The 27,914-nt window shown below is 38.6% G+C and overlaps 1 protein-coding gene across 1 annotated transcript in view; it reads left to right on the top strand.

Annotated features, from left to right (window-relative positions):
* The first annotated feature begins 23,703 nt into the window (after positions 1–23,703).
* The window catches only part of LOC104029706 (sodium channel protein type 5 subunit alpha-like), a 34,902-nt gene continuing 30,691 nt past the window's right edge, over positions 23,704–27,914 (top strand). Inside the window, exons 1-3 of the mRNA XM_075706555.1 lie at positions 23,704–23,958; positions 24,916–25,030; positions 26,628–26,739. Of these exons, the coding sequence (XP_075562670.1) occupies positions 23,704–23,958; positions 24,916–25,030; positions 26,628–26,739 (482 nt within the window). The remainder of the gene's footprint in view (positions 23,959–24,915; positions 25,031–26,627; positions 26,740–27,914) is intronic.

A 27,914-nucleotide genomic window follows, 5' to 3' on the forward strand; every position in this document is an offset into this window, starting at 1 on the left:
ATGAGAGGTGGTCAGGCATGCTTGGAACATGACGACAGAACACTCCTTCCTGTTCATGAAGTTTGCTACTTAAATCAGACAACAGCAAAAACAAAGGAATATTGGATCCCTCCAGTTAGGAAACAGTGCACACCGTGCTACCGGTGAATTCCTGAGGGCCAGCTACATAATGCATAGCAACATTGCCTCCTTAGCGGTGGTGCAGAGCTCCATTCTTACATTTCCATTTCTCGCTTTCCTGTATAGAAATAGTTAGCAACTGACCACTGGTAATAGGAGTTTTCTCCTACCCTTGCGATGGCCCTGTATCCCTGAGAACAGGCTCCCTAAAGGTTTTGTGAAAACTGTCCTTTTACTTTCTGGAGCTCTTCAGTTATGGCTAACCTTGCGATGTTTGCGCTGTCCATAGTTTTTCTTCAGGACTCGAAGAGACCCCATATGTAGTGAAGTTATTCAAAAAGAAATGTACCAGAAAGAGCATCTCATCATGGCATCTTTTCCCTGAACCTACCAGAGGTTATTGTGCTTGACAAGTGTGTCCTCTGCAGTGTCACTTTCCAAAGCCATCAGTGAAGTAAACGTTCTGTCTCAACTTGAGAAATCCCCACAACTTACGTTATGCAAGAAGACATGTGAAAACACACTTTTCTAACTCATATTCAGAGTGAATGGTCCCATTAAAATAGCACACCCAACAACCATAGCAGCTTTAGGCAGAGGTCAGGATTATTACTAGAAGTGATGGAGAAGAGGCCTATCATACAATGCTGTGTCGTGGTTCAGCCCCAGCCAGCAGCTCAGCACCACGCAGCCGCTCGCTCACTCCCCCTGCCCCGGTGGGATGGGGGAGAGAATCGGAGGAGTAAGAGTGAGAAACACTCCCGGGTTGAGAGAAGAACAGTTTAATAGTTGAAATAAAGTAAAATAGTAATGATAATAATAACAAAATAATAATAATAAAATAATAATAATAATAATAATAATAACAACAACAACAACAACAACAATAATATACAAAGCAAGTGATGCACAATGCAATTGCTCACCACCCGCTGACCGATACCCAGCCAGTCCCCGAGCAGCGATCGCTGCTCCCCGGCCAACCCCTCCCAGTTTCTATACTGCCCATGACGCCATATGGTATGGAATAGCCCTTTGGGCAGTTTGGGTCAACTATTCTGGCTGTGCCCCCTCCCAGCTCCTTGTGCCCCTGGCAGAGCATGGGAAGCTGAAAAGCCCTTGACAAGCATAAGCAGTACTCAGCAACAACTAAACCATCAGTGTGTTACCAACATTCTTCTCATCCTAAATCCAAAGCACAGCACTATGCTGCTACTAGGAAGAAAATTAACTCTATCCGAGCTGAAACCAGGACATTCTGAAACTGAGTAGAACAAATTTTTCAACATTTATGAAAAATGTTCCCAGCAAATTGATTTGATCTACACTGGAAGGCAAAATGTCCAATATTTCTAATACTATGAACAGAAGGAAAATTCCTACTTCATCCTCAATCAGGCAACAAAATAGTCTAAGTTTTGCCTTAAAAGGGCACGTACTGTCCTAGTTTATCTCAGGTTTTACTAATTCAACCACAGCTTTCCAGTGCTCTACTACCAAGTGGTAGTCATGAATAAGAATCGAATCCCACGTCTGTTGCAAATTAGTGCAACTGGAGTATTGTCTGGTTTTGGGCTCCTCAAAACAAGAGACATACTGGAGGAAGTCCAGTGGAGGGACAACAAGATGTTGGAGCACGTGGCATAAGACAAAAAGCTGAAAGATTGGTTTGTTCAGACTTAAGAAGAAAAGGTGAAAGTGTGGATCTTACTGTTGACTTCAACTACGCAATGGGTGGTTGTAGAGAAGTGAGAGCCAAACTCAGATGTACACAGTGATACAGATAGGAGTCAACAGACACAAGTTCCAACATGGGAAATTCTGATTAGACGTTAGGAAAAAAGTCTGCAGTGAGGGTGGATAAACTTTGGAACAAATGGCCAAGAGATGTTGTGGCATCTTGGAGAAATTCAGAACTTGACTGGACAAGAAACTAAGCAGCCTGATCTAGCTCCAAACTTGAATCTACCTTTGAAGGTGGATCTGCCTTGATTTGGGTTGGTTAAACTTCAGAGGTCCCTTCCAATCTAAATTACTCTATGATTCTATGACACTAGCCACACGCTTTTCACGCTTAAATATTATGGCTAAACAGGACTTTCCCACATTAATCAACAGCCATTTGTATTATCTGGGAATCTGAGTCTATACCAACCAGTATTATTTCAGGCATGTAGTTCTAGTCTCTCTGTACGATAGGGTGACAAATTAGTGCAGATTAACCAGAGATTTCTTATCTGTTCTCCTCTGGGAACCAAATGATGAGTCCACTGTAATTTCTACAACATCATGTCAGATTTCTTTCTGAGAGTTTCTTCAGTACCCCCATCCATTAGAAATATTTGGATAAAGAGCTGAATGTGGTGGCACAAGTTTAGTCTCTCTTCCCTGCCAATTCCAGAGAAAAAAATGTGAAGGCATCAACTTAGTAAGTGGTTCTATTGATCTACAGAGACTTTTGAAAGAGCAATAGAGATGTTTTGGCAAACCCTCAGGAAAATATAGCTGTTTGGGCAAACCCATTGCAGTTATCTGCTTCATGGTTCCATGGAGCTAAGGCAAGACAGGCCAAGCTGATTTTGATAATAGTCATTACCCTAATGCAGAGCTGCTAGAGTTCTGGGCAGATTGAGGGCAATGGAGTTTCCTCTTCCCTCCAGGTTCCAGGGAAGATGGGCTTACGTAGGAGCATTCAAAGGTTAGCGATTCATAGGTTAGACTTAAGACAACAGCCACCCTACCCTGTTTCCCAAACATTGGGTAGAATTTGTCCCCAAAGACAAATTAAAGTAGTCACTGGAAAGATCAGCTCTTCTGTAAATTTTCTTTTACATATTCGTACCCTTCTTGAAATGAGGAGAGCAGAACTGGAGATAGTATTTTAATAGTGGTCCTATTATGCTACCAGTCTTAGCATTCTCTGCAGAATTTATCAGCAAAGATTTCATATCACTACTTCAATTATTTATTTTTCTGTGTGGCTATGGCTGGAGTAATAACACAGATATAATGAGGCAAATAGAAAGTCATCCTTTTGTTCTTCACTTGATATGTTGTTTGCTGCTGTTACTAGTGAAGCTTGTAACTGCTGCAGCCAGAAATCTGTGTTTGTGTAAGAAGACAGATTCTTCAATATCTGTACATGGAAATTCACCAAAACCCTTCCAGCTGCTGCTTCCCCCCTCCCCGCCTGCCCTTCTGAACAGCATCTGTAGAAAATTTCTCTCCCTTTTCAATGAAACAACAGTAAGTTTTAATCCAAATAGCAGCAACAAGACCCCACCACTGCACCTTTGGAGAATGGCACTCAGTTCCTCCCTACACACGTGTAGTGCCCATCACTCATTTCTCAGGCTTTCTGACACCCCATTCAATATAAAACTTGTGCTTATGTCTGTTACGTCCATCCTACTTAACTTCAGCTTTCTCCTATAAATTGTTTTGTCTGACAGCTGTGCAAAAGGCAGAATATCCGGTGGCTGCGAGAATGCCAAAAATAATGGGTAACAGTTAAGGCCTCCTACTTTCCCCTGAGCAGGGGGCTCATCCCTTAACAAACAGCCAATAATCCAGATGGCAAACACCCAAAAAATCCAGATACAAAAGAGAGAGTATCAATGTACAAGCACAGATAAAGTCAGTGCGAGCCACACTTTCTCATACACTTGGGACTCCACCAACAAAATACAAAGTCATAGGAAAAACTAGTGGTTTGTTAATTTTGCTGCTCATGTGACTAGTTGGTATTTATTTGAGAATACTGTATCTAAAAGTATGTTTGCACTATATGTTCTGATCAGTTTACAGCCTGGAGTTTCAGCCTGAAACATGCTTAAACTTATAAATGCGTAAAAAGCTTGAAATGATAGTCTACTTCAGCTGAATACCATCTCAAATAAAATAGAAGTTGTTTTTTAAAATCAAAATTTATCTCAGTGTTATTTTGTTTCGTTATGTCATATTGTTTCATTATGTGCATGGGGAAATGCATGCATATACCTGGCTGCCAAAAGAGAGTCGTCTTGTTTGCTAAACTGATATTGCCCAACTCAATTTTCTACGTTTGCCCCATTTTCAGTCTGGGGCAAAGGTGTTTTCTTCCTGCACGACTGCCCAATAAATCCCTACAATGGAGAAAGGCTCAGAGGAGATGGGCAAGGGTGGTGTGCCCAAGATGCTCAGGGAATAATGTAGGGGCTACCTGACCACAAACTGTTGCAAAGAAGCTGACTTTATCTCAACGCAAAGGGGACTGGAGGGTGGCCTTTGGTTTAGGTAAACAGCTATCAGCAGTTGAGGGGATCCGCTGGTGGTGTACATTTTCTCCCCGAATTCATTAAACGGGAATGTCTCCTCGAGTTAGGGAGAGCAGGCTGTGGGCAGAGTGTATGTGTGGTTGAGCCCAACTGAAAACTGAACAACTAACAAAAGAATTTCAGAGAGAGCAAAGGGCTTGAGCTGCTTCAACCCACGTCCTTCTTCCCAGTTACTGGGGACGCCCAGCATCGTGATGGTGAACATATTACAGAGAGGGTAATGGAGATCACATTGGTGGTGTGATTGAACTGTATATTGCAATGCTGTATTTTGCTAAGTGTAACCTTACATTTGTATTGTGATTTCAGCATATTATGTATCACTCTGCTAAACAAGAAATCCCATGTAACAATCAAATATCTTCATATAAGTAAATTTGATATTAAACATCACACCCTCCACGCACAGAGTATCTAAAAGAATCTGGTCAGAGAGTATTGGATTCTGCCAACCAGGCATGGCCATTCTTCTTTCTGCAATTATCCAGAGTCAAGAACATAAATGAGTGAACAGTTAGAGAAAGGCTTTTCTATTTGTTAAAGATAGGGCAATAGTAAAAGAAAAAATTACAATTTTAGAACCTATTCACTCACCTTAATGACTGTAGAGACAGTGATAACAGCCATCTTCATTTAAGGTTATAAATTTTGTATGTTTATCTATGTATACAGAAACAGGTATTTTAATTGCAGTGCAATTAGATTAATTTCATAATGTTTCATAGCATGCCATGAATAATATATAAGACGTAAAGTAAAATCTAGCTCCATATTTCCTGGTTTGATGATGCTGATTAGTGGATTTGAATACTACATCCAGCTGTAGTAAAGGAGAAAACAATGGCCTTGACTGGCAGAGGCTTTCATTTCCAAGTGCCACATCATTGCCCAACTCATGCGCTAGCAGAGCACGCTGTCCAACGGGCCATTTCTCACCAGAAAATGCAATGGTTCAAATCTGGCTTTGTGACCACTGCTTAAACAGTGCCCATATTTCATAGATATAAGCAAAGAGGATCACTGTAAGTATCTGTAGAGTAATAACCCATCTTCTCACAAGACACTTTCTGGCTTTCTGAAGGTGATTTAGTAAACCTGCTTCTCTACATAAACAAATGTAATTCCATCCTTCTTACAAGGCTTTCATCTTATTCCATTCTTCTACGGTGTTGCAGAGCATAAAGATACTGACTGGGTTTATAATGCCACTGGCCTTTTGCTGGTGCCAGTCCTACTAAAGGCAAAGTTGAACTCCAAGTCCTTTACCACAGTAGCACGAAAAGTCTCTGGCTGGCCTCAGACACCGGGAAGAGAAGCAAATCCCCAGAAATCTTATAAGAAGGTCTGCCCTTCCCAAACACTTAGCAATTGGATGACATGCAGTATATGTGCCCCAATAATAAACCAAGACAGTCCTACAGTTGCCCAGTGTTGTAAATGAAGAGTGGAAGCATGCTTGCATGTTCCCATAAACCCCAAAAGCTTTAAGATTTTTGGATGTAATTAAACCCAGCTATTAACACTGTCCCTTTAGCTTTTTCTTGAATTCTAAGCCAAAGAATGTTTATGGGCCAAACACCTCACAAATGAAAGCTTTTAACGTACCAAAGTAATGGTTGCTATAAAGCCTTTTTTGTGTGTGTGAAAAATGTCAGATTTTGCTACCTTAAAAAGTAATCTCTACCTGATGCACCAGTTCTGGTATCATGAACTGATGATTCTGTTTGCAAAGGAAAAGATCCTTTATGTCAAAAGTCAACCTTCCTCACTGAAAAAAGAAATTTAATCTGGTTTCAGTAACTGAAAAAGATGCTGTATGAAACTTGTAGATAAAATAAAAGCACTTCCTTCCTTTTTCCTCTTGCCTTTGCTCTTCCCTGCTTTTTTCCTTTTCAACTTTAATTTCTTTATATTTTATGAGTTGCAAGAAATTGCATGAAAAAAACGTTATGGTTAATATATGAGAATTAAACCAGCCTCTAGGTATCTTGTGCTGTATGTGTTTTATGTCTGGTACTTAGAAAACATTTGTATTCTTGTAAGTAAATAAGAATGAAAGTGCTTATAAAATATTATAAAAGTGTGGCCCCAGTTACAGGACATTTAATTTACTTGGGAAAAAAACCCACCAAATTTATGCATTTATATGTGCAAATACGCTTGTGTGTTTATGGTATGTTACCACAAGTTCCAACTGCAGTAGACAGATTGCTTCAGTTTTCTCTTTTGGAGGATAATGAAGCTCACGTGTTGCAGGAAATATTTGGATGACTAACACAGGTGAGACATTGATGCTCTTTCAGATTATTACTTCCTCTGGCCTTTATATTATTTTGACACAAAACTACTTGTGGCTGACAAAGCGCAGATTCTTGGAACATAACACATTTCAACAGCAGGAGAAGACCCCTTTGACCTTCCAATTGTGTGTTCCTATTTTCACAAACTCAAAGCTCCAGTTTTAGATGAGGGCAAGATGAGTGATTAAACAAGTCCTAGATTTTTTCCATTCTGTTTGTTGAATTTGATAGACTTTTAAAGCACGTCTTCTGAGAGGCAATTTAGATACTTCTCTTAGCATTGTCCAATTATGCATTGGCTGCAGCTCACTGTATCTATCAAAGTGTCACAGATGCTTTCATGTAGGCAATATATTGCTTTTTCAGGCCCAAGAGAGGGGAAAAATCAGGCACCCCTGTGTCTTCTTCTTAAGTAGGTGTTGAGCAAATTAGCTCCATTACAATTCAGCATGCATTAGTCCATTAAAGAGCTGGAGGAAGATTCTTTTGTGTAAATGACCAAATGGTCTCACTGTATATTTGTGTTAGTCATTTCCTGTTATTCTTTTAGAAAGTTCTTGACACCTGATATTTAAAAGATCTTAATTTCCACATGAGCATAACTTTAAAAAAATAATTTAATGAAAGAAAGCATTCCATATAAAAATGTAATTAATTATTTTTTAATATCATCAAATTAAATTACTTTTTGGCTCAAAGAACACAACAGTTTCTCAATTTGCAAATACCCATATAGTTATCCTATAATTAATGTGGCTCCTTGTATACAAAACTTCTCTTTCTTTCCCAAATAATTTCTGCTGCTGTTCCCAGATTTGATGGTAGACCATGCAAAAGAGCAGGTATTTGGGCTGGCAATCTGAGGATTTAGACATCTCAGCTGGAATGAACGTGCTCAATTCAAATCAGCAGGATTAGGGCTCTTCAGCTGCCTTGAGATACCAGGTTGAAAAGCCCTGTGGTAGTGAACTGGTGCCTTGGCTATGAAGTTCGCCTCTTCTCACACTCCTTCTGTTACATAAGAAGTTTAAAGATCAACTGAAAATGTACAAAAATCAGAAAAAAAAAAAATATGTATGCTCGGTTCTCTACTACCACAGATTACAAGAGCCGGTGAGACCATCCTTAGACAGGAAACTGCAAAATAAGAGGCAGAGATGGTGAAGAAAGACCTCACAGAAACATGTAACAGATGCGGAACTATGTTATCAAGATTACAAAGGGAAAAGGTGAAAATTCCTGCAGAAAACTGTTGAAGAGAGTAGGCAGTGACAAACTCCTCTGGTCTAGATAAGGTAGAAGGAGTAAAGGATGTAGTTCAACGCGCAGAGCTGGCATAACGGGCTGTTGGGGATGGTCCAGCTTAGATCTTCTTTCAACTATTTTGCAGACAGAAGAGGACCTCATTTGCTAAAGAGTATTTGACATGCATTTTTTTCCAGCTATTCCAATCTGATGAATAATGCACTCTCTGAATCACCATCCTCTGCCAAACAGATGCTTTAGTCAATCATCTTATTATGTATAAAATAGCTTATCCACTCATACTCTGTGTATAGGTCCTTAAAATGGGCTGTTCCTCAAGGCTGTAGTTTACTCTTACCAGCCTGGACTTTCATTCCAGGGCATAATTTCTTCAACTAACTAAAGTTGCCTCTGATTTACATCTGATAATCAGGTTTTTGTCTTTTGCTGCTTCATAAAAAAATAGAAATAAGATGGATAAAAAACGTTTCTCAAAGAGTAAATATGCAGTGTCTGATACAGCTAGGGAAATCTCTAGATATACTTAATGCTGCTTGATGAAATAGTATTAGGAATATTAATTTTCTAACTTGATTTACTTCACTACCCTAATTCTTAGTATTATTCTGATAGACCACTGAGGAGAGAGAAAAGAGCAATCCATATTTTTCCATTTGAGTAGATGATAAGCAAATTTTCACGATTGAAATGTGCATTGGACCATTTAGAAAGCCGAAGATTACTGTATGTAACAGAATGATTTTAATACATACTTACAAAGAAAGCAATTTCCTGTTACTCTGTAATACCAATTATCCATTCAAAAGAGTCTGAATTTTACATCATCATGATTTTTTTTTTTTTTATAATTTCATTCTCTGATAAAAGGAAATGAGATTCCTTTATACTAGGTCTTTATTTTGACAAAGATGCCAATTAACTACTTTATACCATTTAGACTTCACTATTATGTGGATCAGAAAATGGCTTCAGCTATTCTTTTAAAATAAAGCAGCAATGTAATATATTATAAAAGCTATTCTAATCTCTGTGCAGTAAAAGGCCTTCGTAAATCACTAAAAGCTCTGCAGCATCATCTCCTCAGTTTCAGACTGGGCTACGAATCCCACGTATGTTAATACTCGTCCCATAAACAGCAATTTATGAGGGTTTCCCCTCTTGACCTGAAGCTCTCAGTCTCCATTGTATTATAAAAGTGTTATTAAAAAAAACACTGAAAAGGTTCTAGTTTTGTAAAGCCACAGGATCATTGTACAGATGAACGCAGGTCCTGAGCTGACAAGCAGTTATGCATTTTGGAGGTTAGTTTCCATACCATAAGTTCATTGACAGAATAAAATCAACAACACATCTCCCCAAAAATGGAAATTTCATTATATAAATCTTATCATGGTGATTTCTTTATAGGAAAGAGAAAGCATAAGATGGGTGATACGGTCCTTAATTTACCTGTTTAAAACCATATCGGTTAAGCAACTCTAAATTAACTGAAATTGTTATACTGAAATAGTACTGTCCTGGTTTTCAGCTGGGATAGAGTTAATTTTCTTCCCAGTAGCAGGCATAGTGCTGTGTTTCGCATTTAGTAGGAGAAGAATGTTGATAACACACTGATGGTTTAGTTGTTGCTAAGTACTGCTTATGCTTTTCAGCTCCCCATGCTCGGCCAGGGGCACAAGGAGCTGGGAGGGGGCACAGCCAGAATAGTTGACCCAAACTGCCCAAAGGGCTATTCCATACCATATGGCGTCATGGGCAGTATAGAAACTGGGGGGGGTTGGCCGGGGAGCAGCGATCGCTGCTCGGGGATGGGCTGGGCATCGGTCGGCGGGTGGTGAGCAATGGCATTGTGCATCACTTGCTTTGGATACTATTATTATCATCATTATTATATTGTTGTTATTATAATTACTATTTTACTTTATTTCAATTATGAAACTGTTCTTCTCTCAACCCAGGAGTGTTTCTCACTCTTACTCCTCCGATTCTCTCCCCCATCCCACTGGGGCAGGGGGAGTGAGCGAGCGGCTGCGTGGTGCTGAGCTGCTGGCTGGGGCTAAACCACGACAAGTACATACACAGAAGTTGCAAAATTATTTTTTTCCAGTCTCTGTTGGTTGAAATTAGAAATCACAATATTTGCAACTGAAAAGCTGTCATTTATTGTTTTAGTTATAGGTGCGCTGCTCAGAGTATGTAGGGTTTCTTTTGATTAATGGCTGTATAATTCTGCGTTGATTATCTGAAATCTGTCAAAGAATTTTAACATGAAATATCATTAGCAACAGTGAAGAAAAGTTGTCACAACACTGACATTTTTCCTTTCCCAGATGAAGAATTCAGGTCTATTTTACACATTTGATATTAACAATTTGTATTTAGTTTTCATCTCCTTTCTCCCACATTCTGCCATTGAAATGGTTCTGATTGATGCATTTTTTTGAACTGAAAAACTAGGATAGGTTACAAAATGAAAATCCATGCTGTATCCTTAAAAGAAGATGATAGTGAAATGTGAAAGGAATTTACAGTTTAGATTTCCAATTCATATCTAACTTCTCAGAAAGGACCAGAAATTAAATCTGGTCTAAATCTGGTGATGTTGCGAGGTTCCAGAAATATATGCAAAAATGATTGCACTTGTGCAACTCATCTGCTTTCTCCTAATTAAAGCTGCCGTTGTATTCTCTATTGTGTCCCTGTTACTATAGCAATGAAATCTATGTAAAAACCTGGATGGGTACTGGCTGTTTTCTGCACCTGATGTACAATTTTTCACAATCTACCTTCCATTCATTATTTATTAAATTTCTATAAAATAGCATAATTTATCGTAACAGACAGGTATGTACACACATACCAATTATAGCATCGTCAGGAAACATACAGAAATAAGTTGGTGGGTTTTTTTAAAAGAACTAAGAAATGAAATTATTTGGTACTGGTTTTAAGTAACCATTCCCTACCCCAAAGTTATTGCTACACTGTGAGGGTAAAACTGAAGGGCAATTTGAATCTCACTTTAAGCTGACTGTTCAACTTTATTGTAGATTAAACTACTTTATATTTAATGAATAGTCATCTTTTCTAATAGCAAACATACATCAAAAGAATATGTTACACTTGTCTTTAAGTATTAATTTTTCTTAAGTTCAAATATCCATTAACATCAAATATTTGCCCACTTGCATTAAGCCATATCTGTATCATTTGCCAAATGCAGGCATTGCTCAGCTTTTTAAATTTCTCTACACATTTTCCCTCTAAACACGTCGATTTTTTTATAGACCATTTCCATGTGTTTTCTTAACAAATGGGGAATGCTTTTTGGCTCTTCTTCATTTAGCAGGGTTGAGATTTTGTCACGGCAGCGTTTACATTTCTACTTTTTCAAATTTCTTTTAGCTTGAGTTTTATTTCCTTCCTCTTATTGACTTGAATTTGCTGAGGTTGGAGGTTCTTCACTTTTCCTACTGATGGAAGAGTGGGGACTCCAACAGCCTTGCTGTGAGCACAATGGGTGAAATGAGGATTTAACTTTGGAGGTGGGACATGTCTAAATTCCTGTTTATACTCAGGGGAGATTTCATCAGCACGGTCAGCAGAGCCTAGGCAGCTGCTTCGCTCACCTTCAACTAAACGTGTATTTTGTTTGGCTACCGCAATTCAACATGTCTGCATTTTTCATGCGTTTGCTGTCCTTTGCAGGCTACACGGGGAGGTGTGACCCAAAGCCACCTCGCAGCACAGATGATGCGAGACACCTGCTTTCTCAAGCAATCATTGGGGTAAAACTGGTTGACCTCTAGAACTGATTTAGTTATCTCTTTGCCATGAGTAGTCAAAGGGCTTGGATATCTCAGTACGCACAAGGAATTTACATTGAATGCAACCTGTAGAAGAAAGTGCCCTTTGAAAACAGCCTGCGATATTTTTAATTACTGACATCTAAGCTTACCTCTGATTCAATCTGGGCCAGAGATGACAGGTAACTCGTTCATCTCAAGGTTAGTGCAAGGACCTGGGAAAGTCTGAGATAAACATGAGATGCTGTCCTGGTCTTGGCTGGGATCGAGTTAAATTTTCTTCCTAGTAGCTGGCACAGTGCTGTGTTTTGGATTTAGTAGGAGAAGAATGTTGGTAACACACTGATGGTTTAGTTGTTGCTGAGTACTGCTTATGCTCGTCAAGGACTTTTCAGCTTCCCATGCTCTGCCAGGGGCACAAGGAGCTGGGAGGGGGCACAGCCAGAATAGTTGATCCAAACTGCCCAAAGGGCTATTCCATACCATGTGACGTCATGCTCAGTATAGAAACTGGGGGGGGTTGGCCGGGGAGCAGCGATCGCTGCTCAGGGATGGGCTGGGTATCGGTCGGTAGGTGGTGAGCAATTGCATTGGGCATCACTTGCTTTGTATATTATTATTACTGTTATTATTATATTGTTATTATTACTACTACTATTTTACTTTATTTCAATTATTAAACTGTTCTTATCTCAACTCTTCAGTTTCTCTCCCCCATCCCACCGGGGCAGGGGGAGCGAGCGAGCGGCTGCATGGTGCTGAGTTGCTGGCTGGGGCTAAACCACGACAGATGCCATTCCTGCTTTCTTCACCCACAGATGACAAGAAGTCCTTCTTGCCTCTAGAAACTGCAGGTTCTCCTTCCCCAAAGCAGAAGAGAATAGCTAATAGGCAGGAAGCCAAGACTAGCTCTTGTTTCAAATCTCCTTTTCATCTATAACTTTGGGTGAAATGCAAGTCAATTAGCACTGGAGATGTATATGAAAGCTATGTACATAACTGATGTTAGAGATACTTTACAGTGGCATTCTTAAAAATGCTTAGAAGCTTAAGTCACATTGATTGCAATGTCATTCGGACGCTGGAAATCCTATTGGGCACCCCTATGTTTCTTCAGGGGGCATAAATATATTTTAAAATTTACCCTTATTATTTGTCTATTCCTTCCATATGAGTGCAAGTTGTGGATATTTATACAAAGGAGATGAACTTTACCCATCTTCATGGATACCTAAGCGAAGCTTCAAAACAGCTAAAACTTCATAAAATTGTCAGATGGTTTTAAAGCTATATAAGACCTATGACAGACAGATAGTTTACAGGGGATAAGAGTTAATATGAATTGAAATTGTGTCATGAAGTCTGAGATTCATGTGACTGATCTGAACATGCTACTTTCTGTAAGTGATGTTACTTTAAAGTGTGATAGTTGTGACAGTTGTGAAACCAGATGGATTCATAAATCTTTTATCTGTTTTAAACTGCCATGAGATGTCCTAATTTCATTTGTGGCTAGTCATCTTGATCATTACAAAAGTGCTTTTTCCCATGAAATTAAACCAGTGCCCTGTCCAAAGCATCTGAGATGGAGTTTAAATTCCTACAGCAACACTCTCATTAAATTTAGAGCCTAATGAACCAAAGCTTTTGCCAAAAGACGGCAATGTTCCACCAACACACCAAAATTAGGGACCTGTTGTACCATCATGACTTCTTTCCCCCATTTCTCAGAGTCCTACATACTTTGAAAGAAAGTAACTTTAAAGATAGAAGAAAATCAGTAACCAACCCAAATTCAACAGAAAATGAAATAGCATTTGTCTCAGTAATTGCAAGATTACTTTCCTTGAAAGTTTCTCTTCCACTTCAACCAAAGCTGCCAAGGACAACATTTGGTGTTGGGTTGATGGTTGGACTGATGATCTTAGAAGTCCTTTCCAATCTTAATGATTCCTAGTTTTTACTTTCATTAAGAATAATCCAGCCACCAAACCAGGAAACATGAAATTGCCACTCTACCCTAAATTGGTTTAGTGGTGGACTTGGCAGTGTTAGGTTAATGGTTGGACTGGATGACCTTAAAGGTCTTTTCCAACCTAAACGATTCTATGATTCTATGAAAATACAGATGGGGCAAAAAATTGTTTTATTGATCCTGATGGTATTTAGTATAGGGAAGCATCCGGCACCCAGATCTTCTGGGTCAAAACAGTGTTCACATTTTTAATGCATTCTCATGCTGCAGCGGTACCACCTCATATTCCATCCAGGGGTGAGTTGGCTTTCCTTCCTTTGATTAATCCCATTTTAACTAGGTGAAATATTAGGTGTTCTGAAAGTGAAGTATAATCTGAAATAAATGTATCAGCCTTAACTTCTCTCTTTAGTGTCTGATGAAATTTTCTTCTGGTACAGCCAATACTTAATGCAAAGAAGACATCTTCCTTCTGCCTTAACAAGTTCAGCAGCCTGGCTAATTCAGAAATACAACAGTCAGGATCCTTTGGATCAGACTGATTATAAGTGAGACCACACTCTGTCCCTAAGCAAAACCACATGGAGAAACGAGTGCACTCAGTAAGAGAAATCTTGGTTCTCCTGCAGGAGAGGCAGGATCTTCTAAAATTGCATGGGTCCCTCCTTGGAGAAGAGGACTCCTGTTTTCCCTCCCTGTTTTTGAGGCATATGAAAATTTAGTTTTATGGAAAGAAATGTACTGTGCCATTTAGCTTCAGGGCCAGAGAACGAGCCCTGTCCCATTTTTCTGGTAGTGCAGACATAGCTGCAAAGACGGAGTCTCTCTCCTGTCCTATCCAAGAGTGGCTTCAGCCATGGAGGAGTTGCAGGTTTCAGGAGTGAGTGAATTCTTCCAGACTCCTCACCTACTCCTTGCATATATCATCATATAACGAATCTGAATCACATATATGCACTGGCATTTTATTTATGTAGATATATGTGCCTGTACACACACACACATATACATACACACACATGTATGCACACACAGACACAGAGAGGTAAGTCGTCAGTTTTCCTGACTTCTGCCCAGCTTCAGTCAGTCTTTCAGTATAATTTATAGATTCAGCATCATACAGTTTCTGATTTTACTAAAGCAGAGAACTGAAACTGAAATATTAAAATAAAATATAAAGGCCAATGCCTTTTGTAAAAAACCTGTTAATAGTTCAGACAGCTCTCACTGTGAGGTTGACACACACATTTGCCCCCATGTTTTCCATCCACTTTGTTCTGCTTCACGCCTGATTTTCTGTGGAAGACCCTCAGAAATCCAGGGATGGAACAATATCTTAAAGAAATGCTCAACTTGGAGCCTTTCCAGCTTTGCTTACTGAGGTTACAGCCTTTCCCATGAGAGCTTGTATAATCACATCAGTTACTTTGATGGCTGAATAGGCGCCTCCCTCAACACCCCCCATGTACAAATAACACAGTCCCTGAAGGAAGAGTATTGCCAGAGTGGTGAGGGATTGCTGAAAGGGGAAATAGAGATGATAAAGACAGTGAGGAGGTTTTTCCAACTATTTCTTGGGAGATAACTGGGCTGAGATATGTTTCTCTTGCATAGAAACAAGTGACTTCTCAAACCTTCACTCAGACGGGATGGAAAATCATGTAAGTCCTGTGATTTATTGCACTTTCTCTTCTTAGAAAAAAGGTAGTTTGTGGTAGGGTCTTCTGTAGGATTCGGTGACCTTTTATTTGCCCTAAAAACATTAAAGAACTTGAGCAGAAACTTTTTTCCTAGGTGAGTGACATGTAAAAGAAAATGAAAGTGGGGACGAGTGAGTATTTGTCCCCTTCAGTGCAACATGTTTGCACAGGAGTTTCCCCTATGTTTTTGACTTGTTATTTTGCTGAAATGAGTTAACTAAGGTAAAAAATAACACATGGAAGAGTCAATAGGCTTATAAGGAAGCTTTTCTTCTGTGCATAAAAATGTCAGAGATATATATTTTATATACAAAGTTCAGATTCTTTAGTTAAAATTTTTATTTCAAAGACAGAAAAGTTTGAATAACTAAGTTTTATAACACTACTCTGTCTTACATAAGTGTATGCTTAGTAATATTGTTCTGACTAACATTTTTTTTAAGACTTAAGAAGAATGTATCTTATTTTAAATGGGGGTTTTTTTGAAAACAAAGGCTTGATTAAATCTGTTTTATTTGTGGAATACGTTGAACTGTGTTTGGTGAATGTTTTTATCAAGATAAACTGTGGGGCAGATAAACTAAGAATATTGGTGGGGAAGTAAATTAACGAATCATGCAATCAAGAAGAGAACATAAATTTGGCTGTTTGGTGGTGAACTGGCAATAGAAAAGACGACAATCTTTTGAAACTCACAGAAACCGATCTCTTGGCTTTGATAAAGCAGAAGAGATTAAACATTTCAGGTTTGCTTTTGAAGCAGCCGCAATAGCTTTTATCTGCTAGGAGTGGCATACATGTGTTCAGTTCACTACAGAGACAACAGGTAAACCTCTAGAGAAATGATTTTAAGTGGAATGGAGCTGTACATTACACAAAGGTGTTTTATTAGGATGATAAGGATGACAAACTGTAGAGGTAACCAGTACAGAGCCCTAACAGAACCAGTTGCTTAGGAGGTTCTTGCCATGGTACTGATACAGTTCCTTTACCATGTTTCATAGGTTTTGATTTGTTGTACAACATTTTGATTTTTGTTGTAATTGACTTGACCAGAGACTATTTTCCTTATCAATGGAGAAATGTTCTTTGAAATTTGGATTTCTTTCTGTAGGATGAAAAGGGCAAATGTTGAAGTTAATCATAAAAAATTAGGAACCTAATACTGACATTAGCTATGTCGTTATTAAATGACATTATTAAATGACATACCTAATGCAAATGGGTTCTTCAGAACTGACTTCTGATTAGATACACTTTAATTTATTGAGAAAAATGTTTCTGGGAAGAAAACTGTGGCAGACAAGAGACCATAGGATTTGAAAATTTCATACAACTTGTGGAATCAACAAACTTCTGGCAATCAAAGTTAAAATTTAGATTGTATACTCAAGATTAAGTTACATGTTAAATGTTTTCTCACTGTATTTTATTAACAGGTTTTTTTTTCAGATTTTATTTAATGGACTTCCGTTATGATCTTGGGAAAAAATGTTTCTCTTATGTTGTATCTAAACTTTTGTCCTCCAAAGCATATATTCAGCTGCTAAGAGACCTTTCTGTATCAAAATGTACATGATGAAACCAATCTTCAGAACTACAAAATGGCAAATCTGTGACACTTTTAGTGAATTTAGTACTTTCTGTTAATGGTAACAGTCCAAAAGCCAATCCATGTATTTCAATGAGTTTCTATAGCTTTTGTTTGTTGTAACCAAGTCATATCAATAAGAGCTAAAAATCTGTAGAACCATTAATCACGTTAACCACATTTGAAATGCTGCTTACATGTGGCAAGAAAAAAAACTGGTATATTGGCAGTCTGGACTTTGCAGCCCTAAATCTTAAATGCAAAACCCCAAGTTATCATTTAGTAATGCCATCTAAATACAACTTGCAGCAACTCTTACATAGGTGTCCTTAGCATCTTGCAAATCTGAAATAGTGAAAGCTTAGTTCTCATTCCTTAAGGGTGGAGAGAATTCAAATTCTGTCTGTTTGCTGCAAAGCTTGAATATCCATAAGATCTGCAGATGGTTCAGGCCAGCACTATAGAAAATATGCAGTTAAAAATCACAACTTGTCCCTCTCCTGGCTGCTAAATATAACCTGGAGCACATGCTCCTTCCTTCCACTGTTGTCCTTTTGGCAGGACCCAGCCTGCCAAGTTTGGCTGAAATGAATGAATTTCCCTTCCCTCTTCTCCTTTTCCTCCTCCTCTTCCCCACTTCACGGGGTTGAAAAAGGAGAAACTCACATTCTCTTGCCATGCTTCTTAAATCTGCCCCCAGATCAGGTGATATTTCTTGGTATGGCACTTCTAAATCACGATATATTCCATTTCACTCAGAGTTTCTAAGCACACATGGTATTCAAGTTAGGAGAGGGCTGAGTCCTAACCTGTCTCTTTTTTTTTGTTTTTTAAAACTCCACACCTAAGCCTTACTGCTCTGTCATCTGTGTCCAGCAACTGGTAAATCTTCTTGCTAACAGCATAGGAAAGACATTTTTATCTCAGGTCTCTATGCAATTGTCCCCATATAAGACCATATTGAGGAGTGTCAATGGACTTAGGTACCAAAACACTTTAATCACAGATATATGCAATTTTATGAGTTAAATGACTTTCCTGTACCGCAGGTCCAGTCATGCCATGCATAGTCCTGGGCTGTGCGGTCCTTTGGGGTCTTCTCCACTCCCTGGATTCCTCATAGGTTGGAGAGATGGTCCTGACTCCTGGTGTTGGGTCATGGAGTTTCCCACCACTCTTTCTTTGTCTTCTGGTTACCCCCACTATCCTTACAGGGCCGTATCCAGTTACAGGGCTGGGTAGGGAATCCCTTGTTGATGATTACTCAGTTCAAACTGCACTGTCATTGTCAGATGTGCTGTTGGCACTCACAATGTTGTTCTGGCCACTTCTGAACACTTTTGCACTTTTTGATGCCCAACAGGTTGTTTCCATGGCTTGGCTATTTCCTTGAGCACACCAAAGCTACCAGTTAAAGTTCATGGGCTTATGCTAATAACTCTGCTGGTTAGATATAACTCATCCTAACTCCTACAGCAATGAACTAGTTGATGTTCATTAAAAGCTTTTCAGCTCTTTTCTCTCAAATCCCTGTGCTGCCACAGAGTTGCTTAACTTCCTCAGTGCTTGCAACTGGCCATTTGACAACTTGTCAATTGACTGCTCAAGCACTTACAAAAAGCAATCTCTGCACAGATTTAAATTATTTATGATAGCAAAGTAGCTGAAAATTAGTCCAACCTTACCATGCAAAAGAAAATGTGACTTAACGCTTCACTAATTGCTAAGAAGCCTTGTCCTGTAAGTAGTCATTAAGGAAGCAATGTAATATAAGGCAATCCTAGAATTCTTATGTGTTCACAGTCTGCTGGTGACTAATGATGTTTGCCCAGTCCTATCACTGACAGTAGAATTACTAATCTTTGGAGGTTTAGCAGTTGTCCATTAGTTGAGGCAGCAAGAAGAGTAGGCCTAATGGATGCAAAAGGTGAACTTATCTCATCTCACTTGAGACATCTCAGGTCATCAATTGTAGTCAACTGACACTCTGAGATGTGATTCGTTTCATCCTGAAAGAAATGTGAAAAGGTGTCTAACTCTGAGATGTCCACAATGAGGTGAGAGCAATCCCACCCAAAGGAGCTTTCTGGATGAATGCTAACAGACTTTATCAGGTCTTTGTAAATCACTTTGTGAATCTCCACACTGTTTACTACCCTCATTCCCCAGGCCTGGGAACAGTAAGCTGTAAACCCCAGATTGAAAGAGTGGGATTTATCTCACACTAAGTTTTCTTTTACAGGCAATGTAAAAAATCAGTTGCACTTTTCAGCACTCTTCATGTGTCTTAATCTATGTGTTTACTTATCATTAGCTGGTCTGTGTCCTCAGTTTTGTTGAATGCAAAGAGGGTACAGGGTAGCTAGATCAGCTGTTGCCATCTCCTTTCACTCAGACGCCATGCTGGGAGACTCAGAGGACTGGAGCTCTTGGCCAGGTTGTCTAGGGAAGGTAAAAAAATTTGGGGGTTGAACCTGGAATATTCAAAGGATGGTGCCACAGCTCAGTTCAGGTAAGGTGTGATGTTCTAATGGTGGGAAACTAATGAGCAAATAGGCTGATCATTGTCTCCCTTGACAATCTCAGTGGAGCTATGCTGGATGGTGTTATTCAGACCTGTGAGATGTTTCTTGTAGGCTGCTCTACATAGGTAGACTAAATGGGCTGAAGTAGGTATGGTATTTGTTTTCCTTATATAGAGGCATTTGGGGGGGGGGTGGGGGGTGTTGCCTTTTACCTTTCAAATTAATGCAATATTTTATTTCTTTTTAATTATTACAGTGGTGCATGGTGGGAAGACAAGAGGCAAGGGGCATAAATTGAAACAACAAAGGGTTCAAATGAATTGAGACAGTTGAGTATCGGAATAGGTTTCTCAAAGAGGTTGTGCAGTCTCTGTCCTTGGAGATTTGCCTGGATAAAGCCCTGACCTCATGACTGACCCATTCTGAGGAGCAGGTTAAACTAGAGACCTCCTGAGTTCCCTTCCAACCTGAATTATTCTAAGATAAAAAAAAATTACATGTGTTAATATACAAAGGTATTTTCATACATGTTTTAAAGGTCATTAAGTCAATGTCAGTTTGGTTTGATTAAATCATCTGCCTCAAAATACAGAAAAGTGTTTGAGGAAAGAATAGAACAGTTCTATAGAAGCTTTGAACTGCTGTTAACTAAATCTTTCCTTATTCGGTTTGGAAAGATTTGTCTTATCTGCTGGAAATTCAGATGTAGCAAGATGCAACACAGCCCAAGTCTACCATAGTAACTTTGGGTAGTGCAGTTAGCATGTCTTTCCAAGGTCCATATTGATGTTCTTGGCTCCTGAAATAATTACTGGAGATACAAACAGCTGGATCAGTCTAGAGTCCCTAAGTTTGCTCCTCCAGCCATTGGATATTATCACTGAATAAGATGCAAAAGTGTACAAAAATCAACTATACTGAAGAAAATAATAACATTTCAGTTGTTCCAATAGGACAAGGCTTTTCACATACACTCTTCAAACAACTGTTATTCCAGTTACTTAAAAGAAAATTTCTGTGCATATTCTGAAAGGGTTTTTAAGCCAAAGGCACAGTTTTAACAGACAAGAATTGCAATCATTCAAGCTAAAGAAAAAAAAAAAAAATTAGTAAGGTAATCCTGGCCACTCTGATCATACTAATTACCTTGGTCATTCTGATCACAGTAGTTGTCAACATGTTTTCACCTCTTTCCATAATAGATCATGAAGCCAGGAAATAAAATAATTGAGAACAAATTTTATTCATTAACCGAGGATTGAATTGGGGTGATTGTAATAGAAAGAAAAGGAGAGAAACCATCTTTGACAGTAATATTGTTTCCTAGTCTGTCACAATGAATATTCCTAAAGAGGAAAACACATTTCGAAGAAAACAGCCTTACTTCAGAAAGCTATCTGGCTACACATTTTGGTATTTGAGAAATAATTCATAGAAAATATGTTTAACAGCTAAAAGAACAAATCATAAATGCATTTCTGGTTTTCTTATTATTATTCTTCAATCACATTGTTTTCGTTCAGCATTGTCTGGTCTTCAGTCAGTCAAAGGATAAGAAAAGTTTTCATTTTAAAGAGATATTAAATGTCACACTATTTTGTAGGTCTTTCAAGTCTTGAGAAAAGGCCAAAATGGTACTTTGTTGCTTCTGAGACATTAAGGGCAAAAATGGTTTTGCATTAACACTTTCCACTTCTTTTGACCAGATTGGTAAATCTAGCCCTGGTCATATAAAAAACTAACCACAACTCAGCTGTACTTTGTATGCTATCTTCTCTGAGACTATGAGTAACAGAAATTATTTTGGGGATATTTTTAAAGATGCTTGAATGAATCGGGAACATTTTTTCTGGGTTGCTCCATTTTTAATGATCATTAGATTTTATTCAGGACTAGGCTGAGTAGCTCAGAATTGCCCATGAATGAAAAATGTAGTTTAGTCTTCTACTCCATGACTTGCAGCTGCTGCCGATGGAAATTTTGCTACTGTCGAGTGAGACAGGAAGCACAAGACTTAATTTCTTAATGTTTGTTCACTTCTGGAGCAATCCATAAAACCACCTGTACCAGGAAAGGCTCCTCTGCCTGGTCTCCAGCTCTGGCCAAGGACCTGCATCTACGTGCCTTCATGCTTCCTCCTATTTCCCCATCCTTGGCTTTAGCCAGCAACATCTTGTCTTCCTAGATTTTGCTCTGCCTTCTAATAGTCTTGAGGGAGAACGGTGTGACAATCAAAGTTTCTTTCCTGGGATTTGAGGATGGTTTCATGGAAGAGAGAAGAGAAATCAGCAAAGACATCTGCAACAAATCCAAAATTTTAATGGTGAAGTTTTGCGATCAGGTAGACTTCTATGGAAGTGCTGTGTGGAGGGCTGGGTATGTTTGGATGATTTGGCAGAGAGCAGAATAAAGTAATTATTGTATTCCCTCCGTGCATTGCACAGAAATTGTGTCATTTCATGCATCATTCACAGCTCTCATTACTAATACCACAACATCTAAATTACTCTGAGCATCAGCAAAACAAATACCACTTTGGCTAGCTGAAGACTTGAAAACTTGGGAGTGGATGTTATCATTTTCATTTTTGCTATAATACTACACACAACTTCCAGACTGTCAGCTTGATCTTGAAAAGAAGAAAATCATGAGTATTCTTGCCTGAATGTCCTATTTCTCTTCCAGAAATGTTGCTATTTTGTGCTGGAAGCCAGGGTTACTTTTCATATTTATAATTTTGTGTGCTTATTTAACTAACTGCAGTTAGTCATTTGCCTCCAGCTGTTGTTCTCACAGCAATAGTTTCCTACAGTTCAGCAATGTAAGGACAACTGAAATCATGTTGTACCTGGGGAGAACTGAAACAGCATTGCATGGTAGGGGAAGATACAGGGAGTCAGCACACAGGTGGTAAAAATATCTATTTTCAGTAAAACAAAGCCTCTTGTTTCAGACTTTGTGTTTTCCTGGGATGTCGCATATAGTGCCTGGAAAGGAAAGGTGCAAGAGCAGGTCATCTGGCAGCTGAGCAGCAAGGACAGCTTAAACTTCCCAAGATAGGCTCTGACTGCTAGTTATGGAGTCAGCTTTGAAGGACACATTGAAGTGGTGGTGGCAGCTTCTGGATGTGAAGACCTGGCTGTGTTCCTAGAGGGCATAATCAAAGAAAATATGTTAGAGAAATCTCCTTATAGAGCTCTTGAGTGAGTTTAGTACAAGGATGCAGGTCTGGATCATCTTACTCTGTGTACCATTTTCAGGTTTTTTAGTGGCAATATGTATGCACTTCATGGCCTGCCTTTGAAGCTTCGCACAGTGTTAAGGTAGAAGGTTGGATACACTGTACTGCCAATGTATGGACTTGTTTAGTTGCATTTAGTTGAATGGATCCTATACAATACCTGACCAAAATTCTCCATTAAATAATGCAAAGTATTTTCTAGTATAATCTCACTTTTTTTGTTCTGACAGATGGGTATAAAATAAAAACTTTGTGCTTGATACTTGTCAGATCAAGCATTTGTGTCCACCATGTCAGTCAAGACTGACTCTATGGGTCACAAGTTAAATCTTCTGATGCTTGGACGCTGTTCGTTTCTGTGCTGACACCATCAAGATGGGTTATCCATCTGAGTACTTACATCTGCACTAGTTAATTTAATACTTGATCCTCCTGTTGCAGACACAGCTTCCACATATTTGATGTTGCAGTTTGATCGGTTTTACCGTCCCATTTCCAATTACTGGGTTAAACCAACATTTTAGGTTTTTTCTGAACAACAGCTCAAGAGCATTTAGGATAACAGGTGTCTTAAATGAGGTGCTCCAAATACACTTTTAAGTTGATAGAGGTCTGCCCACATCCTATCAGATACACATAATTTTAAAAAAATACTGAACAGACATGTCACAGAAAAAGGTATTGATTGTATCTTTTTTTTTTCTTTTTAGAAGCTGATGGCTCAGAAAGTTTATGTTACTAGCCATGCATGGGCAAACAGTTGTTCAATTTTCACAGCTTCCTTGTTTTGGAGTTACTTGACTTCCTTTCTACTTTTTTCTATTATTTGGACAGAATTAGTGACAGGAAGAGAAGAATGAAAAATGGCTGAGTTCTTACTACCTGGTACTGACAACTTCCGTAAGTTCACTTATGAATCCTTGGCTGCTATCGAAAAGAGAATTGCTGCCAAGAAAAACTCTCGAAGAAATACTATAGACCAGAAACCTAAGGAGAAACCACGTCCCCAACTTGACCTAAAAGCTTTCCAAAAGTTACCAGCTCTCTATGGAAATCCTCCTCCAGAGCTCATTGGGGAACCACTGGAGGACCTCGACCCATACTACAAAGATCGTAAGGTTAGAGCCAACCAAGATCTTTGGATTTTAATTTGTTTTATTGTGTTGCTAAGAAGTGTTTATGTGACTGATCTATCAGTCTTGTTTATATTCCTTTCTAGGTTGTAATAATGCAGGCAGTTGGCACAGCTGAATGACATGCTGTAATCTTCTTAAAAAAAGCTTAATTTAGAATTATAGGAATTAAATAATATGAACTTGATTAACATTTGAATCAGAATGGAAGCAGAAAAAATAAAATGGATAAAAAGAAAAGGGTGATTTGAGTCAGATCTAAAAACATGATAATAATTTTGTAAATTTTCTTAAAGTCCATGGCTTGAGACAACATGTTCCTCTCTATCTCAAAGCTTATGCTCCACTTACATGCACAATAAATGATCACCTAAGTATAAAAATTATTTTAAAACATTTGCTGATGAATCCTTAAAACCTACTTATTCAAGCTCCATATTCTAGTCATGAAGTATTTAAGAATATGATTTTCAATAAAGAACAGAGGAATAGGAACTAATCCATTGGAAATTATGCTTATTGCTAGAGAAATGGTTATACTTTGAACTAATTTCTACAGTCTTGGAGCTAGAGGATCACTATCAACAATACCAAATAATGATAAAGGCTGCAATTCTTCCTTCCACCTCTGTATATCTTGACTCAATGAGAGGTTCAATTTATTTTAAAAGAATAGTCATAAGCAAGATTAGTTCTGTGGACTACTCTTTGCAGGTCCTAAGGTTTAAAAAAGAAGTTCATGCTGAGGATTTTTTTGCAGCTTGACAGTTAGTGGGTATTAACTCTTTCATCAGTTTATGATGAAAGGATAGCAAAGTATTACAAAGAGTCTTCCCATTTAAACAGACTAAAATGAAAATCAAGCTCTTGCTCATCACTGATACAACAGGATATAGTACTAAAAATATGTTCTCTGTCTTCATGTTTCTTTATTTTTTAAAGGTTTTCATAGTGCTAAACAAACAGAAAACAATCTTCAGATTTACTGCTACGCGTGCCTTATGGATCCTCAGTCCTTTCCATCCAATCCGAAGAACAGCAATTAAAATTTTAGTACATTTATATCCTTTTGTTGGCTTCATTCACTCTTTTTGATTACGAAACCCTACATAATGCTGTGCTTTTGTATTTTAGAGCATTGAATGAATCTAGTCTCTTCCTCACTCCAGATTACTTCTAATTATGAATTACCTTAGAAATTATTATTGTCTTGGTGCTCTTGTGCTACGTAGAAATAAACAGTTTTGTGAGTACTGGAGTTATTGAAGCCTGATTTTCTAGATTTGGGTTTTGAAAATGATCTCTGATGTTGATTTCCTGACATCTCATAAACAAGATTCTCATGCTGAAGCCTTTCTCAGAGAGAAGACTAGTAAGATCCCTATCCTCTTTCTCATCTTCTGTTTACCCAAACTGTAGGAATTAAATTCAACTCATGTGCCAAAGCTGATCAATCATTGGCGAATTTTAAGAAAAAAAGGCTGAGATAGGTAGGTACGCATATGAAAACACATAGAAAGAAAAATTATGCAAACTTAGTTTCTTTAGGAAAGCAGATTAAAAAATATATCTTTGGTATATGAAAGTGAAAATTTCCAGGGATGTTTTGCAGGGAATGCCTTTGGAATATAAAGGTAATATATAGATCCCACCTCATACCTCAAATTTAGGGGACAGGAATCACTAGTGTATTGCTCCAGTTTGGCACTGGGGAATGAAACCAGAGCAATAACACTGCTGCTTGGGGCTGAACCAAGCCCAATGCAGAGTCTACGGTATGCCTGTGTGGATTGTAGATTTCCAGCCATCTTCTGGCTGTGTGGTGCTGAGTTAGCTGCAGTGGGTTCGAAGTTGTTGTTGTAGCAGGGTACAGACATCCCTGGAGGAGCGATGCCTCTCACTGGAGGCTTTCCCTGGGCAGCAAGTTGGCTGATATTGGCATTTCAACACTAGAGGTCCAGCTCCTGGGTTTGTGACAGTTTGACCACGCCTAGAGCTAAAGCCAGGAGATTTTTTGTGGGGATGGAGAGGACGGATGATGGAAAGGCTAGATGTCTTTCCCATGGACATCTACCTCCTGGATTGCCAGAACATGTGGTATGACACAAGGCATGAGAGTCAGCTCCAGAGCCAAGGGCTTAAGCTTAGGTGTCTACATGTGAGCTAGGTGCCCAAATTCCTGTTTATCCCCTATAGTCAGCAGGTCCCAGAAAGCAGCTGGGCAGCCCCAAGAGTTGGCTAAACATGGACATATAGAGTCCTTTGAGACACCTGCAAGTATCCTGGCAGACTTCATGCTGTCCCTTCAGAAGAGCGCAGCTCTACCAATTTAGAGTCAGGTTTTGGCTTCATCTCTGTGACCTTAGGCAATTTTTTAACTTTTATGCTATAAAATGAAATGAAAAATGCATCCTGCCTTTTACCAAGTGTGCAATGCTTAGAGCAGCAGATCTCTATCCCATACAGAAGTCCAGATGGCATGAATAACAACAGTAGTATGTTGTCATCTAATACGACTCAAAATCAGCAAATACATGTGCATGCTGTTCTTACATGTGCTTTAAACTCAAAATCAGGTACTACATCTATGACTGATAGAATATCTAGTTACGTTTCTGAATCAATGTCATATTATTTGCCTTCACTCTTGTGACTTACTTTATTCACTTTGTTTATCATGTGCACAATTCTAACTAATTGTGTATTCATGGCTCTGACTGAGTCCTCTAAGGCTTCTCCATCTCCTTCATGGAACAAGTATGTTGAGTAAGTATCTGTGGGTACGTATATTTTTTAATTCTGCAGTTATATGCAATCATTGAGACTTGCTGTCTTCACTCAAGGTAGTTTATGGGGGATTTAGAAGGAAAGTTGCTTGTGTTAGGACTTCGCCTTTTCTTTTGCTTTGAGGGAGTATTTTTGTCTTTAAACTCAATAGCTACAAAAATTGTGGTGTTATAGGAGAGAGTAAGTGCAGATTAAGTTCTTGCTGTTGAACTAGCTTCATGTCTATCCTGCTGCTCCAGTTTGTTATCCCACTTTCCGAAGTTACTCAGTAATTATTTGCTCTTTATCCAGACACATTTCCCATTGTTGCTGATGCTGATGAAGTGCATCAAGAGCTGCTGTCTTTTAAAATTCTTTATAATAATATTGAAATGATGAGTTTTGCTTTAATAAAACATTCTGTCACAAGCTCCTGGCCTGCAGGACGCTGTTAGAAAGTAAAGCTCTTATCTTCAGCGCTGCCAACACTTGCAATGTTAAATCACAATAAATCCATGCCTTTGTAGTCACACTTAAGCGGGATAATCCCATGTTTTTATTCTTTTTAAAAGAATATTTCAGCTCTCACTTTTTCAGTTTGGCATAAAAATGTTAGAATACAAACCCTGATAATTCTAACACCTAATGCAAAGATTCCAAAATACTTATTTTTAAAAACAGCTCTAGAATTGTTTCTGAATATCTCATGTTACATGGCACTGAAACAGCTGGGAATGGCAAATCCTCACGCAAGCAGGAAAAAGGCTCTGCCTGATACTAATATACATTTCTGCAGAAGATGCTGGGATAATTCCCTACTTGCGAGGGTTAGATAAGAGTTGTATCTGCTGTTGGCATCAAAACTACTGTTCAAATGCATTTCAAGAATCCTTTCAGAATACTTCTTTCCAAATGAAAAGGGAAGCACTACATCCATATAATTTCTTAGTGCATTTGCTGACTACCAAATTAATGCCTTTTGAATTCTGTAGGGAGATCCCTCTCTTGCTGAAATGATAAGTGCACTCAGTAAGTCCCAAAGAGCTTTTACTGTTAATTTTCCATTAATAAGAATAATTGCCATCTTAAACTGAAAATCCTGTATTCGTCTATTTCTCTAAGTGTTTTAAACATTCTGCACAGAAATGGATGCTCTGTGCCCAAAGTAAATAATA

This window comes from Pelecanus crispus, chromosome 2, assembly GCF_030463565.1.
Source record: "Pelecanus crispus isolate bPelCri1 chromosome 2, bPelCri1.pri, whole genome shotgun sequence".
NCBI lineage: Eukaryota > Metazoa > Chordata > Aves > Pelecaniformes > Pelecanidae > Pelecanus > Pelecanus crispus.